This window comes from Myotis myotis, unplaced genomic scaffold (assembly GCF_014108235.1).
Source record: "Myotis myotis isolate mMyoMyo1 unplaced genomic scaffold, mMyoMyo1.p scaffold_m19_p_11, whole genome shotgun sequence".
NCBI lineage: Eukaryota > Metazoa > Chordata > Mammalia > Chiroptera > Vespertilionidae > Myotis > Myotis myotis.
In genome coordinates this window covers 23,875,288-23,892,551 of record NW_023416315.1, presented here as the reverse complement: position 1 = coordinate 23,892,551, position 17,264 = coordinate 23,875,288, and the positions used below count along the sequence as shown (strand labels likewise).

Here is a 17,264-nt window from a genome sequence, read left to right as displayed (position 1 = left end):
AACTTCTGTGTTAGGATAAAACAGTAGTGATTCTAATTTAAAGCCAGAGAAAAGTGGGGGCTTTCTTCTTAATAGCAAGCCTAAGATTATAAAGCTTTCTATATGTAACCGTAATTCACTTAGTAAATTTTCACTGTTAGAGTCCAAACAAGTCAACTTCTAAGTAGTTGTATGCTTTCCTGTCTGTTTAATTGTTTTGTTCTATTTATAAAATTCTCAAGGGTAGAGAGTCCACATACTACATTTCTCTCTTTCAGGTTCTAATACAGTGCTTTAATCCTAGTAGGAAGTTAATAAACAGAAATATATCTCTGCAGGATTTGTCAACCTCTTTAGAAGCAGTATATGGACAGGCCAACGAAGGAACAAACTCTGAAGAAATACTTAAGAAATTTTATGACTGGAAGTGTGATAAAAGGGAGGAGCTCACCAGTGTTAGGAGTGAAACAGAAGTTTCTCTACAATGTCTTGTAGCGTGGTTCCAGAGCACCTTAAAGGTAATAAGAGCTCCTGCCCAGTGGCACAAACGAGGGAATTTAAAAGAAAAATTTCCAAATGTAATTTACCTCTTTTCTGAGAATGAGAGGTGCGGGGAGGATGAGAATGAATATGAATGAGAATGTGTGTGCTGGGATGGAGGAGTGAGGAATGTATAATATTTGTAGTCTGTTTAGGACCTATATAAAAACAACTTCAAGCTATAGGTGTAAGATAATATCACTGGAGTTTATAACTAGTAGTGTGTATTTTGCAGCTATAGTGTGGAGATAAGGGTATGTAAAAATACATGTGATTTAGAGGATAGTACAGCTTTTCTTTCTTTTTTTTTTTTTTTTTTTAGCAAGATGAATTTTAACATTAGTTGGTTAACTGGTGATGCTTAAAATAATATGCTAATTCATGTTGTTTAAATCTTTTGAGTTTTAGATATCTTAAAGATCACTAAATTAAATAGAGACTCTTAGTCTTAGTTGATAAAGGGTGTCCCAAAATTCACGCAAGAAATAATTTTGATAGAAAACACAGGTTTATAATTAAAAATTGTAAATTTTTTATTGATTCATAAAGTATACAGTATAGGGTTATGTATGGAATAGCATATCAGGTAAATGGATTATCATGTCGCAATAGCGAGCACCATTAACTGTTACTGCCTGAGCAGCCTCATTTTCAAAGAAGAATGGTCCGATGATGTCTCCAGCCCAAAATCCGCACCAAACAGTGACACGTTGTGGATGGCTTGGTTAATCGACAAAATTGTCGCATTTTGGGGTTCAGAAAATGCACAAGTGATTGTTGAGAAACAAATGCATCCACAACATGTCACTGTTTGGTGCGGATTTTGGGCTGGAGGCATCATCGGACCATTCTTCGAAAATGCGGCTGCTTAGGCAATAACAGTTAATGGTGCTCGCTATCGATTATCCATTTACCCGATATGCTATTCCATACATAACCCTATACTGTATACTTTGTGAATCAGTAAAAAATTTACAATTTTTAATTATAAACCTGTGTTTTCTATCAAAATTACTTCTTGCGTGAATTTTGAGACACCCTTTATTAGATATTAGAGAAGATGTTTGGTGTATCATTCTTTTTAGTTCTTGTTTACTATTATAAAAACAGCATGTAATTTTCCAAAAGGTGTGGGGACATGTGGTTCTATATTATATACTCAGAACGCTAATTAAATTTTAGCCTAATTTTGTTATTGATTCTCTGTTCTTCTGTTTGCTTTACAACTTCCTTAGCAAGGGCAATCTGTATGAATGACTTCCAAATATGAATTTCTTTGTTTTGGAAAAAACACAAGTTAATCTCCAGCTACTTCCATAGCTGTTTTTTTTTTTTTTTTGTACTTTCTTTTTTTCCATTTGGCTCTTGCCAGGTGATTTTTTTTTTAACTTCTTTATTGTTGAAAGTCTTACATGTGTCTCCTTCTTCCCCGCCGCGCCCCCCCCCCCCCCCCGCCATTGACCTCTCCCCAGCTGTTCCCACCCCCCAGCACATGCCCTCACCCCCTACTGTCTGTGTGCATGCATAAAAGTGCTTTGGCTGATCTCTTACCCCCCCCCCCCCCCCCCCCCGCCTTCCCTCTGAGGTTGGATGATCTGTTTGATGCTTCTATGTCTCTGAATCTATTTTTGTTCATCAGTTTATGTTCATAATATTCCACAAATGAGTGAGATCATGTGATATTTAATCTTTCTCCAACTGGCTTATTTCACTTAGCATAATGCTCTCCAGGTCCATCCATGCTGTTGCAAATGATGAGTTCCTTCTTTTTTACAGCAGCGTAGTATTCCTTTATGTAGCTGTACCACAGGTTTTTAATCTATTCATCTGCTGGTGGGCACTTAGGATGTTTCCTTTTTGGTATTTTCTCATGGATAATTAATATAAGTAATTGCTTTATTCTCTTTTGTTATTGATCACAATTATCTTTCTGTTTAGGTTTATTATTCGTTATCTTTTTCTTTTATTTCCATAGTCTGATTATTTGAAACCAAAGTCACCATTTGTGATCTTCAGTTCTATATTATAATTTAGGCCCCTGATTTTATGCTATTTAATATTTTATTATTAAGTTTATTTCCTGATAGAAAATACCTTTGTTTTTCTAATGAATGGAACCATTTGAGTTTAGTCTGTAACTTTTAGTTTCCAGATTCCTAAATACTAGTAAGTCATTACCGGTTAAAATCATATTCCTTCCTTGTTTAAGACCTAACATTGCCTGCCTAATACTTTCAGATTTAATGTTGCCACCTGCACATTCAAGGTTTTTTTTAACCAGTTTTAGTAAGACTAACTCTTACTATTCCCCAAACATCTTGGTCTTGTCTGTTCCCCCCACCCCCCCTTTATACTTTTCCTCTGTATTCTTTTACCTTTGTTAACCACTAACTATAAAAAATCTGTTGTTGTTTTTTTAGGTGTGTAATGCATCTGAACCCACCCCCCACCCCCCCATGCATAAGTTATATGAGGGTAGTACTTTCTTTCTGTGTATCCTTATTTCCCCCACATTGCTCAGTGACTAGGCCAGTGGTTCTCAACCTGTGGGTCGCGACCCCTTTAGTGGTCGAACGACCCTTTCACAGGGGTCGTCTAAGACCATCCTGCATATCAGATATTTACATTACGATTCATAACAGTAGCAACATTACAGTTATGAAGTAGCAACAAAAATAATTTTATGGTTGGGTCACAACATGAGGAACTGTATTTAAAGGGCCAGAAGGTTGAGAACCACTGGACTAGTCTAATGCTCTGCTCCAGTTAAAAGGATACAATACTTATTGAAATAATTAAATGAGATATTTCATGCTTTTATTTTTTAAAATGAGGCTTTTGATCTATCGGTGGAAGAATCACTGACTTCTGAAGACACAATTGATAATATTGATGAAATCCTAGAGAAGGCTGAGTCACGTGTCTGCAAAGAGCTGGAGATATCTCTGATTGTGAGTATTGATATTTATTATTGCTTCCTTTGAAGCAATATGGTTTGTTTCTCTTGCTGGTTAGAAAGTATCAAGATTGGTCTTTGCTCTTATAGGCTTGATTGAAAGAGTAACACTGTCAAGTTCTAATCCAAATACAAAGCAAAATCTCATTCTTCCCCAGGCATTTTATTTTTATTTTTAATAGGACATTAAACATTAAAAATTAATAAAATGTAATGTTTAATTCTAGGAAATCTAAGTGTGACCACTTCCTGAAGCATTTGATTCTTTAGTCCATCATACTCAATGACTGAAATAAAAGACTCTTAGAATTTGTGAAAACTTGAAATAAATCTGTGAGAGCTTTGGAAGCAGATACACACGGTTGATTAATAGCTCAATTTCTCTATTGTGTATCTTCTCTGTTGCTATATCAAGTTAAAAATTAGTGTAACTCCTCAAAAGAATATATATACTTTTAAATATATTTTTATTGCTTAAGATATTACATATGTGTCCTTATCCCCACGTTACCCCCTACCCCCCCCCCCCCCCCGGCTCATGCCCTCACCCCCCCCCCCCCACCGTTGTCTGTGTCCATTGGTTAGACCTATATGCTTGCATATAAGTCCTTTGGTTGATCACCCCCACCCTCCCCTACCTTCCCTCCAAGGCCCGACAGTCCAATCAATGCCTCTCCGTCTCTGGATCAGTCCTTGTTCATCAGTTTATGTTGTTCATTATATTCCACAAATGAGTGAGATCATGTGGTATTTATCCTTCTCTGACTGGCTTATTTCACTTAGCATAATGCTCTCCAGTTCCATCCATGCTGTGGCAAATGGTAAGAGTTCCTTTTTCTTCTTCCTCTTCTTAAAGAATACTTTTCAGCATTTCATATAATGCTGGTTTGGTGGTGATGAACTCCTTTAGCTTTTTCTTATCTGTGAAGCTCTTTATCTGACCTTCTACTCTGAATGATAGCTTTGCTGGATAAAGTAATCTTGGTTGTAGGTTCTTGCTATTCGTCACTTTGAATATTTCTTGCCACTCTCTTCTGGCCTGCATGGTTTCTGTTGAGAAATCAGCTGACAGTCGTATGGGTACTCCCTTGTAGGTAACTGACTGTCTTTCTCTTGCTGCTTTTAAGATTCTCTCTATCTTTTGCTCTTGGCATTTTAATTATGATGTGTCTTGGTGTGGTCCTCTTTGGATTCCTTTTGTTTGGGGTTCTCTGCACTTCCTTGTAAGTCTATTTCTTTCACCAGGTAGGGGAAGTTTTCTTTCATTATTTCTTCAAATAGGTTTTCAGTATCTTGCCCTCTCTCTTCTTCTGGTACCCCTATAATTCTGATGTTGGTACGCTTGAAGTTGTCCCAGAGGCTCCTTACACTATCTTCATATTTTTGGATTCTTTTTTCTTTTTTCTTTTTCGGTTGGGTATTTTTTGTTTCTTCGTATGTCAAATCTTTGACTTGATTCTTGGGATCCTCTTGTTTGCTGTTGGATCTCTGTATAATATTCTTTATTTCAGTCAGTGTATGCTTAATTTCTAGTTGGTCTTTTTTCATATCCTCCAGGGTCTCACTAAATTTATCGGCGGTTTCCATAAAATTCTTGAAAAACCTTATAAACGTGGTTTTGAACTCTATATCCAGTTGTTTGCTTTCCTCCATTTCTGTCATTTGTGATCTGTTTGTCTCCGCATTTTTTATGCTTCCCTGTGTTGGTAGAGTGGTTTTGTGTGCTAGGTGTCCTGTAGGGCCCAGTGGCTCAGCCTCCCCAATTACCTGAGGTGGACACTCTTGGTGCACCCCCTTGTGGGCTTTGTGCATAGTCTTGTAGTTATGCCTTGATTGTTGTAGGATCACTGGGAGGAGTTGACCTCAAGGCCAATTGGCTGTGAGAATCGGCTGTGTCTGCAGTGGGAGAACTTCTGTGCTGAAGACACCCTTCTGGGGCAAGACTTGCTTCAGTGGGGCTTTGGTGCTCACTGAGTCTGCCCCCTGAGTGTGCCCCTTATGGATCTGAGGAGTTGTAATCTGGATGGTCCCACTATGACCACTGGGTACACTGGCTCTTGGATCTAAGGAGGTGCTAATTTAGTCTCTGCCTGAGGTTACCCAGCAGGAGGTATGAAGAGAACTGCAGATTCCCCTTCCTTTTTTGGAGTTTGGAGGTGTCCAGATGAGGCCCAACTGTGAAGCAATGCAAGCTGCTGTGGGGCCTTGGGCCTTCTCTTGGAAGTTCTGGGTCTGCCTGGCCCAGCTGCAATTTGTTAGGTAATTTTTAGGTTGCAAAGGGCCAGGGCATTCATATGCAAAAGCCTCTGCCTCAGCCTGGGTGGGGTGGGGTCTCAGGGAATCAAAGGGCGGAGCAAGTAGCTATGGCTGATCCTCAGCCCTGCCCTAAGAGACCCCGGGTCTCAGTGTCCCAGTAATTGCTGCAAGTACCTCTGAGGGAAAGCTGCCCTCAAGTTCCTAGTTCTGCCTGCTGCCAGACAGTCCAGTTTCTCCCCGTATGAGTCCTGGGTCCCCAGAGACTTCCTGGAACTGGAGTTCAGAGCAGTCGGGAGCTTGTGACTCCCTCCCGATTCAAAAAGACAGCCGCATCCTCAGGTGCCAGCCTCCGTACCTCTGCACTTTACTTCCGCAGCTCCTTTGGGGTCTCAGTGTGCTTTTCTCTTTCCTTCTAGTTGTAGAATTTCCACTCAGCCAGCCTTCCTGTAGTTCTGGATGATGTCCGTTTTGTCTTTTCATTGTATTTTTGAAGTTGTTGTGGGAGGCAGCAATTTCTGGTGTTTACCTATGCCGCCATCTTTGTTTCTCCCAAAAGAATATTTTTTAATGTAAATATTGTTCACTAGGATTCTTTCCCAGTTTTTCAGCTGTTTACCAAGGTCTCAGTAGTAATGTTCTTCATTTTACTTATTTCTTTTTACCGTTTGTGATTTTATTTAGATTAGTATTAAAATATATGCTTAACTGTATTCTCTTTTGTCAGATAGTCCTCATTTAGATGGTTTTGTTAGACTTGACTTTAGAAATGGTTGTTAATAGATGATTTCTAAAAATAGCTTTGTGTTGAAGTTCTATATTGTGTGTGTAGTTCCTACATTTAGCATTGTAGTATCCCTGATTTCCTTTAATGTTCCTCTACTCCAGACAGCTGTAAGAATAAATGTGTAATGGGAGTAAAATACCCATATATACATCTTTGACATCATTCTTTTTTAAATTTTTATTGTTTTATTGCTTAAAGTATTACAAAGAGTATTACATATGTCTCCTTTTTTTCCCCGCCCATGACAATCCTCTGGCCTCCCCTACCCCCCAGTGTCTTATGTCCATTGGTTATGCTTATATGCATGCATACAAGTCCTTCGGTTGATCACTTAACCCCCCCCCTTCTGCCCCCCAACCCTCCCTGGCCTTCCCGCTATAGTTTGACAGTCTGTTCGAGGCAGCTCTGCCTCTGTATCTATTATTGTTCATAAGTTTATGATGGTCTTTATTATCCATGAATGAGTGAGATCATGTGGTATTTTTCCTTCATTGACTGGCTTATTTCACTTAGCATAATGCTCTCCAGTTCCATCCATGCTGTTGCCAATGGTAAGAGTTCCTTCTTTTTTACAGCAGCATAGTATTCCATTGTGTAGATGTACCACCGTTTTCTAATCCATTCATCTGCTGATGGGCACTTAGGCTGTTTCCAGATCTTAGCTATGGTGAATTGTGCTGCTGTGAACATAGGGGTGCATATATCCTTTCTGATTGGTGTTTCTGGTTTCTTGGGATATATTCCTAGAAGTGGGATCACAGGGTCAAATGGGAGTCCCATTTTTAGTTTTTTGAGGAAACTCCATACTGTCTTCCATAGTGGCTGCACTTTGACATCATTCTTTATTCTGTCTAGAAAAAGATTTGTGTTTAAGAAGTATTTCGAAATGGATATAGAAATTTGTTAAAGGCATCATTTTGAAGTTTTCCATTGTTATTGAAAGTTTTAACTGTGTTGGATACTCTTTTGTCTATAATTCCATGTGTGTGATTTCATTTAGGAGCAAGGTGATGCAGACAAGGAGATCATTTTAAGTACATATAGTCAAGTACTACAGAAGATCCATTCAGAGCAAAGACTTATTGCCGCAGTACAATCCAAGTACAAGAACAGTATTGAGGTTGGATTATGCTTTATTCTATTTGTCTTCTGTGTTGATGCTTTGTATTTTTTTAAAAAATATATTTTTTTATTGACTTCAGAGAGGAAGGGAGAGGAAGAGAGAGATAGAAACATCAATGATGAGAAGGAATCATTGATTGGCTGCCTCCTGCACGTTGGACCGAGCCTGCAACCCAGGCATGTGCCCTTGACCAGAATCGAGCCTGGGGCCCTTCAGTCCGCAGGCTGATGCTCTATCCACTGAGCCAAACCAGGCAGGGCAGATGCTTTGTATTTTTTAATACTTAAACTTTTCTCAGGTAGTTTAATACCCTGTGTGTAGGTAAATTATCTGTGTGTAGGTAAATTATTTGTTATTGCTAGTAAAGCACTGTCCTGCTCTAAGCAGGTATGTCATTAAATTCTCCCTGCAGCTTTGTCACCTCTCAGCCTTCGTAGAATTTAAGAGGGTTAGGGCCTTGCTCTGGATTAGGTTTTGGCTTAAGGAAATATGGCTGGTCTGATCTAGCCAGATCACTAAACTTTTTCCATATTAGCAATAAGGCTGTTACACTTTCTTATTATTTGTGTGTTCACTGGAGTAGCAACCTTAATTTAAAACTTTTCTTTTGCATTCACAACTTGGATAGCTGACGCAAGAGGCCTAGCTTCTGGCCTATGTCAGCTTTCAATGTTCTTCACTAAGCTTACACATTTCTAGCTTTTAAGTGAGAGATGTGTGACTCTTCCTCATGGCCATTATGGGATTATATTGGCCCAATTTAGTTATTGTTGTGTTTCAGGAAATAGGGAGGTCCAAAGAGAAGGAGAGATATGGGGGAAGGGCTGATTGGTGGAGCAGTCACACATAGCATTTATTGGTTAAGTTTGCTATCTTATATGGGTGTGGTTTGTGGTTCCCAGAACAATTACTGTGGTAATATCAGAGATCACTAATCACAGATCACCATAACAAATATAGTAATAATGAAAAAGTTTGAAATACTGTGAGAAGTACCAAAATGTGACACAAAGACAAGGAATGAGCAAATGCTGTTGGAAAAATGGTGCTGATAGACTTGCTTGACCAGGGTTGCCACAAACCTTCAATTAGTAAAAAAACAGTACGGCAAAGTGCAATAAAGGGAAGCACAGTAAAATAACGTGTGCCTTTTTTTTTTTTGGTATGGTGACTTGTATGTATGTGTGTATATTATGTACATTATATCATTTTGTGAACTATTTTGAAAATGTTTCCCTCATTAATGGCGTAGTATGAACATTTTCCCATATAAGTCATTTTTCAAAAAATTTTGATCCAAGGTTATGTTTCCATTGATTTTTAGAGAGAGAGAGGAAGGGGGGTAATGGGGGAGAGAGAAGGAGAAACATCAACCATTTGCCTCCTATACGCGCCCTGACTGGGGACCAAACCTGCAACCTAGGTATGTGTCCTGACCGGGAACTGAACCCGCAACATTATTTGGTGTACAGGACAACGCTCCAACTAACTGAGCCACCCGGCCAGGGCTGATATGTCATTTTGAGTGACTGAAACATCATTCCTTGTACAGATGTACATTTAACTGTTCCTCTGCATTAGACATTAAGGTTACTTCGAATTTTTTTTTACCATCAATAATACTGTACATAACTTTGTACTTAATTTTTCCTTTTATGGTATATTTATTCTTTTTAAAGGAATTCTTTATTGTTTAAAGTATTACATATGAATCCTTTTTTTCCCATGACCTCTTCCTGCTCATTCCCCCCCCCCCCCCCCAGCACATGCCCTCACCCTGTACTTTTGTATGTCTGTTTTCTCAGATAGATTCCTAAAAATTAATTATTAAGTCAAAAGGAATGAACATTCTTAAAACTTGATACATATCAAACTACTTTTGGGAAAGGTAATTTTGATTTACATCCTCATTAGAAATTCCAATTTGCATCTTTTCTAGCAAAGTATGCCTTACTATATGTATTAGCTTGAGATATTTCTTTTACCTTTGCTACTTCCAATACTGGAACAGATATTCTTCTAATAGAAATATGGATAATTAAGAAATCAAGTGGTAGAATTTCTTGTAGACTTTGTTTTAACCTATATTCAGTAAATACTAGTTGAATCTTAATACATAAGTCATAAATGGTCTGTAAGTGACTATGCTGTCTGTTTTAAAATGTGATAATTCTTTCTCTTACTTAGTTTAAGAAGCAAATTATCGAAAGTTTAAATAAGAGCCCCAATCTGGATCACTTGCTGTCTATTAAAAAGACACTGAAAAACTTAAAAGCTCGACTGAGATGGAAATTGGTTGAAAAGAATAATTTGGAAGAAGTAAGCAAATAGTTGGTTGTCACTAAACTCTTTGTGTGCCTCATTTTACTTGGACTCTGCTTTATAAAAGTCATGCATAAGTGTTCTCTTTAAATAGAATAATTATTTACATTTTGTTTTATATATTTTATCTTTCCTCCTCTGTTTATGTAAATAAAATTATTACATTAATAGTGTAAACATTTTTCCATGTCACTAAATGCATTTTGAAAACAGTTTACATGGCTGTCTTGGTTTTTAGTAGCATAAGTATTTTTGAGTAATTTGAAAACTCTTTGGTTTGGACTGTTATATAATGTCTAGTATAATACAAGCCTACTACATGCAAGGCGGTGGGTGTTCCCCAAAGGTAGAATTTTGTTATAAACTATTTTTCAGATCTTCTGTTTACTTCTTTTTAATAGCTGTACATATTGTTTCTTGGAAATATTTTAAGTTGTTTTTATATGATAATAGAACTAGAAGAATTAGGATATGCTAATCTTCATTAACTTTCTTCCTTAGGTTTAAAACTTTGTGAAATTTTGGGAATTCTTAGTTTTCCCTTGAGAATTTGATTTATGTATAAAAGAGATTTATATTATGTCTTAATCCAATTTGAATGAGCTCTGTTTCTCTTTGGAGCACTTCAGTGGAATATAACGGTTTAAGATTTTTCCAGTTTTATTGTATTCTGTCTGGGCTGTGGGGAATAATCTCTTTTTTAGTTTAATTTTTTTTTACTTTTGGAGAAATATATCTAATTTTGAAAATGTGCCATTTAAGATGGCTTATTATCACTGGAGTCTTTCCTCTAGTAGACATGTCACACATTTACTCATTTAAAAAAACACACCCAAATCTCATGTAGAAAACAATTCCAGGGCATTCAATTGTATTCTGGTTCTTATTCTTGACACTTTCTGATGGCAGTTGGTCATCTTTATTGTAGATAAATTCTTCAGCAGATTTTAAGAAGTGAGAAAAAAATCTACGTAATTGACTTTGTCTTTATTTTTTATAATTCCTTTTCATAGGTTTTAGAAAATTAGTGTTAGAATATTAATTCAGCAAGTGCTATTATGTGCTAGGTACAGAAGGATATATAGAAATCAGATGGAGTGATTTGCCTAGAAGTTGTAAATAATTCTTACTAGGAAGACTTATGTTCAGTCTACTTTAACAAGCCTGTAAGGTCACTTTTTTTTCTTTCTGATTAAAGTCTGATGACCATGATGGATCTGAAATTGAGAAAATAAAACAAGAAATAACTCAGTTACGTAATAGTGTCTTTCAGGAAATTTATCGTGAGCGAGAGGAATATGTAAGTATAAGGTTTTGAATTAGTTTGTACTAGAAATTGAATTAATATATCCATTTTATGAAGTGGACTATAATAAGTATAGAGATTATATTGGTATAGTTATGTGTTGGCATAATGATGTTTATGTGAATTTAGATATTAATTTCTGATGACAAAATAATTTATTACCATTGTACCAAATGTGGAAATTACACAAAATTATAAAGAAGAAAAAACATCACCATAATTTTCCTACTTGTGGTAATAATAGTGATCATTGTTAATTTTTGATGTGAACTTTCCTTTCATCTTTTTTTGCTTATTTTTACAAGAATCGAGATGATGGTATAAACACAATTTGCACACTGCTTATATTCTTAACAGAAAGCCTGAAGATTTTTTTCTTTATTAAAATTCATATGAACATCGTTTTGGTATAATACTGCAATGACAGCATTAATAGGGCAGCATAAATTAGTTGAAGAATATAACAAAATAAAACTACCTGGTTTTGGGGTGGAGGAGATGTTGCATCTTTAAGTCTCTAATCTACCACTAATTTTTGTGAGAGTCAGTCAGCGTATTTTCTCTTTAAAATGCAAAGAGTATTGTATTTTATGTATTAGGAATGTTATGTGAATTAAGTTAACATTGCTTTGAAAAATAAAAACATTGTGAACTAATAGACATTTTAAGATTATATTTCATTTAGCAAACTCACATGACTGTGTACTTTAGTAGTCACCTGGAATAAAATAGCTATCTCCCAGCGACTTGATAAGTGTCTAGAAGTTTCACTTAATGAACATGTGATAAATAACTTTTCTAAGAATCCTCAATTTTCACATTTGCTTCAAAGTGGCTTTCGTAGAGCTACATATTTTTTAAATATATTTTATTTATTTTTTACAGAGAGGAAGGGAGAGGGACAGAGAGTTAGAAACATCGATGAGAGAGAGACATCGATCAGCTGCCTCCTGCACACTCCCTACTGGGGATGTGCCCGCAACCAAGGTACATGCCCTTGACCAGAATCGAACCTGGGACCCTTGAGTCTGCATGCTGACGCTCTATCCACTGAGCCAAACCAGTTAGGGCTACATATTTTTTTCAAGGCTTTTTATGTGTGTTTCCTCCTAAATGACATAGCTATTATTTTAAACATACTACTGTGTTCTTATTTTTTTTTTTTTGAGAAATAATGACAATTTCATAATTCAAATTGGTGTACTATCACACTTTTTCATTTTAGCTTGGAAGTGAGTGCAGAGCTTGACCTTAGGCAAGGTTCTGTGTCTATGTATACCAAACCTAAAATTGGTAATTAAGTTTTTCTTCTCTTAGTAAAGATGGTATTTTAGATCTAAGATGATTCTTGGCTTTCATTTGCTATTTTTTTTAAATTGTTTTATTGCTTAAAGTATTACAAAGTGTATTATATATGTCTCCTTTTTTTTTTATCACCTTGACCCTCCCCTAGCCTCCCATGCCCCCCAGTGTCTTGTGTCCAGTGGTTATGCTCCTATGCATGCTCCTATGCAGTGGTTGATCTCTTACCACCACCCCCACCCCCCAACCCTCCCCAGCCTTCCTGCTGTAGTCTGACAGTCTGTTCAATGCTGCTCTGCCTCTGTATCTATTTTTGCTCATCAGTTTATAATGGTCTTAATTATCCATAAATGAGTGAGATCATGTGGTATTTTTCCTTCATTGACTGGCTTATTTCACTTAGCATAATGCTCTCCAGTTTCATCCATGCTGTCGCAATGGTAAGAATTTCTTCTTTTTTACAGCAGCATAGTATTCCAGCGTGTAGATGTACCACAGTTTGTTAATCCATTCATCTACTATTGGGCACTTAGGCTGTTTCCAGATCTTAGCTATGGTGAATTGTGCTGCTATGAACATAGGGGTGCATATATCCTTTCTGATTGGTGTTTCTGATTTCTTGGGCTATGTTCCTAGAAGTGGGATCACTGGGTCAAATGGGAGTTCCATTTTTAACTTTTTGAGGAAACTCCATATTGTCTTCCATAGTGGCTGCATCAGTCTGCATTCCCACCAGCAGTGCACGAGTGTTCCTTTTTCTCCACATCCTCTCCAGCACTTATCGTTTGTTGATTTGTTGATGATAGCCATTCTGTCAGGTGTGAGATGGTACCTCATTGTTGTTTTGATTTGCATTTCTCGGATGATTAGTGACTTTGAGCATGTTTTTATATGTCTCTTGGATTTCTGAATGTCCTCTTTTGAAAAGTGTCTATTTAGGTCCTTTGCCCATTTTTTGATTGGATTGTTTATCTTCTTTTTGTTAAGTTGTAATGAGTTCCCTATAAATGTTGGAGATTAAACCCTTATTGGTGATAACATTGGGAAATATGTTCTCCCATGCAGTGGGCTTTCTTGTTGTTTTGTTGATGGTTTCTTTTGCTGTGCAGAAGCTTTTTATTTTGATGTAGTCTCATTTGTTTATTTTCTCTTTAGTTTCCAATGCCCTAGGAGCTGTATCGGTGAAGAAATTGTTTCGGCATATGTCTGAGATTTTGTTGCCTTTGGATTCTTCTAGTATTTTTATGGTTTCCCGTCTTACATTTAAGTCCTTTATCCATTTTGAGTTTATTTTTGTGTATGGTGTAAGTTGGTGGTCTAGTTTCATTTTCTTGGATATATCTATCCAATTTTCTCAACACCATTTATTGAAGAGACTGTCTTGACTCCATTGTATGTTCTTGCCTCCTTTGTCAAATATTAATTGAGCATATTGGTTCGGGCTGATTTCTGGGCTCTCTATTCTATTCTATTCCATTGATCTATATGTCTGTTCTTGTGCCAGTACCAGGCAGTTTTGAGAACAGTGGCTTTGTAATACAGCTTGATATCTGGCATTGAGATCCCACCTACTTTGTTCTTCTTTCTCATGATTGCTGCAGCTATTCGGGGTCTTTTTTTATTCCAGATGAATTTTTGGAGAGTTCGTTCTAGATCTGTGAAATATGCTGTTGGTATTTTAATGGGAAGTGCGTTGAATTTATAGATTGCTTTGGGTGGTATGGACATTTTAATGATGTTGGGTCTACCAATCCATGAACATGGTATGTTCTTCCATCAGTTGACGTCTTCCTCTATCTCTTTTTTCAACGTCCTGTAGTTTTCTGAGTAGAGGTCTTTTACCTCTTTAGTTAAGTTTATTCCTAGGTATCTTAATTTTTTTGTTGCAATGGTAAATGGGATTGCTTTTTTAGTCTCTCTTTCTATAAGTTCACTATTGGTGTATAGAAATGCCATAGATTTCTTGGCATTAATTTTGTATCCTGCTACATTGCCAAATTCATTTATTAAGTCTAATAGTTTTTTGATGGAGTCTTTAGGGTTTTGTATGTATAATATCATGTCATCTGTGAATAAGGACAGTTTTACTTCCTCTTTTCCAATTTGGATGCCTTTTATTTCTTCTTCTTGTCTAATTGCAATGGCTAATACTTCCAGTACTATGTTGAACAGGAGTGACAGGAGTGGTGAGAGTGGGCATCCCTGTCTTGTTCCTGTTCTTAGAGGAAATGGTTTTAATTTTTGTCCATTGAGTATGATGTTGGCTGTGGGTTTGTCATATATGGCTTTTATTATGTTGAGGTATGATCCTTCTATTCCCACCTTGCTGAGAGTTTTTATCAGAAATGGGTGTTGGATTTTGTCAAATGCTTTTTCTGCATCAATTGATATGACCATGTGGTTTTTTTCTTTCAATTTGTTTATGTGATGTGTCACGTTTATTGATTTGAGGATATTGTACCATCCTTGTATCCCTGGGATAAACCCTACTTGGTCATGGTGTATGATCTTTCTGACGTACTGCTGGATGCGATTTGCTAAGATTTTGTTGAGGATTTTGGCATGTATGTTCATGAGGGATATTGGCCTGTAATTCTCTTTCATTGTGTTGTCTTTTCCTGGTTTTGGTATTAGGGTAATGCTGGCTTCATAGAATGAGCTTAGGAGTGTTCCTTCCTCTTGAATTTTTTGTAGTAGTCTGAGGAGGATAGGTTTTAGTTCTTCCTTGAATGTTTGGTAAAACTCTCCTGTGAAGCCATCTGGCCCTGGGCTTTTGTTTTCTGGAAGCTTTTTGATGACTGCTTCAATTTCTTCCATAGTTATTGGCCTATTGAGATTTTTAGATTCTTCCTGATTGAGATTTGGAATGTTGTATTTTTGTAGGAATATGTCCATTTCCTCCAGGTTGTCTAGTTTGTTGGAGTAGAGCTGTCCATAGTATTTTTTAACAATCATTTGTATTGCTGTGGGGTCTGTTGTTATTTCGCCTCTGTCATTTCTGATTTTGTTTATTTGGGTCCTCTCTCTTTGCTTCTTGATGAGCCTGGCTAGAGGTTCATCAATCTTGTTTATCCTTTCAAAGAACCAGCTCTTGGTTTTGTTGACTTTATGTATTGCTTTTTTGGTCTCTATGTCATTTATTTCTGCTCTGATCTTTATTATCTCCTTCCTTCTTCTCACTCTGGGCTTTTCTTGTTGCTCTCTTTCTAATTCCTTGAGATGTAGAGTTAGATGATTTACTACCATTTTTTCTTGTTTTTTGAGATGGCCTGTAGAGCTATAAACTTCCCTCTCAGGACTGCTTTCACTGTGTCCCATAGGTTTTGGATTGTTGTGTTTTCATTGTCATTAGTTTCCAGGATGTTTTTAATTTCTTCTTTGATTTCATTGGTAACCCAATCAATATTTAATAACATGCTATTCAGCTTCCAAGTGTTTGAGTATTTTGGTTTGTTTCTTTGTAGTTTATTTCTAATATTATGCCATTGTGATCTGAGAAGATGCTTGGTATGATTTCAATCTTCTTGAATTTGGGGAGACTTTGCTTGTGACCCAATATGTGGTATATTTTTGAAAATGTCCCATGTGCACTTGAGAAGAATGTATATTTCGTGGCTTTGGGGTGAAATGTTCTGAAGATGTCAATTAAGTCCATCTGATCTAGTGAGTCATTTAGGATTGCTGTTTCTTTGCTGATTTTTTGTCTAGAGGATTTATCCAATGATGTCAGTGGTGTATTAAAGTCCCCTACTATGATTGTATTGTTGTTGATCTCTCCCTTGATATCTTCCAGGAGTTTTTTATGTATTTTGGTGCGCCTGCATTGGGTGCATATATGTTTATCAGGGTTATATCTTCTTGTTGTATCGATCCCTTTAGTATTATGAAGTGGCCTTCCTTATCTCTTGTTATGGCCTTCACTTTGATGTCTATTTTGTCTGATATAAGTATTGCTACCCCAGCTTTTTTTCATTTCCATTTGCCTGAAAGATATTTTTCCATCTCTTCACTTTCAGTCTGTGTGAGTCCCTTTTTCTGGGGTGGGTCTCTTATAGACAGCAAATACATGGGTCATGTTTTTTTTTATCCATTCAGCCACTCTATGTCTTTTGATTGGAGCATTTAGTCCATTTACGTTTAAAGTTATTATTGAAAGGTACTTGTTTGTAGCTATTTCTATTTTTTGTGCCAGTTTTCTTTCTGAGCTTTTTATTCCTTCTTTTTATACCAGTATCTTTAGCATTTCTTGCATTGCTGGCTTGGTGGTGATAAACTCCCTTAACCTTTTTTTGTCTGTGAAGCTTCTTATTTCCCCTTCAATTTTGAATGATAGCCTTTCTGGATAGAGTATTCTTGGATTCAGTCCTTTGCTTTGCATCACTTTGTAAGTTTCTGTCCATTCTTTTTTGGCCTGATGTGTTTCTGCTGAGAAGTCATTTGATAATCTAATGGGAGATCCCTTGTGTGTAACTTTCCGTCTCTCTCTTGCAGCCTTTAAGATTCTCTCTTTGTCCTGAACATTTGCCATGGTAATTATGATGTGTCTTGGCGTGGGTCTTTTCGGGTTCATCTTGTTTGGGATTCTCTGTGCTTGTGTGACTTTTTTCTTCCCCACCTCAGGGAAGTTTTCTAATATTATTTCTTCCAATAGGTTTTCTAATCCTTGTTCCTCTTTCTGTTGTTCTGGCACCTCTAT

At 36.8% G+C, this 17,264-nt stretch overlaps 1 protein-coding gene across 2 annotated transcripts in view; it reads left to right on the top strand.

Annotated features, from left to right (window-relative positions):
- STK31 (serine/threonine kinase 31) overlaps positions 1 to 17,264 on the top strand; it is a 56,417-nt gene that overhangs the window by 23,764 nt on the left and 15,389 nt on the right. For both annotated transcript variants that reach the window (XM_036326992.1, XM_036326991.1), the window contains exons 11-15: positions 318 to 497; positions 3,354 to 3,470; positions 7,516 to 7,635; positions 9,826 to 9,957; positions 11,159 to 11,260. In XM_036326992.1, coding sequence (XP_036182885.1) covers positions 318 to 497; positions 3,354 to 3,470; positions 7,516 to 7,635; positions 9,826 to 9,957; positions 11,159 to 11,260 — 651 coding nt within the window. The remainder of the gene's footprint in view (positions 1 to 317; positions 498 to 3,353; positions 3,471 to 7,515; positions 7,636 to 9,825; positions 9,958 to 11,158; positions 11,261 to 17,264) is intronic.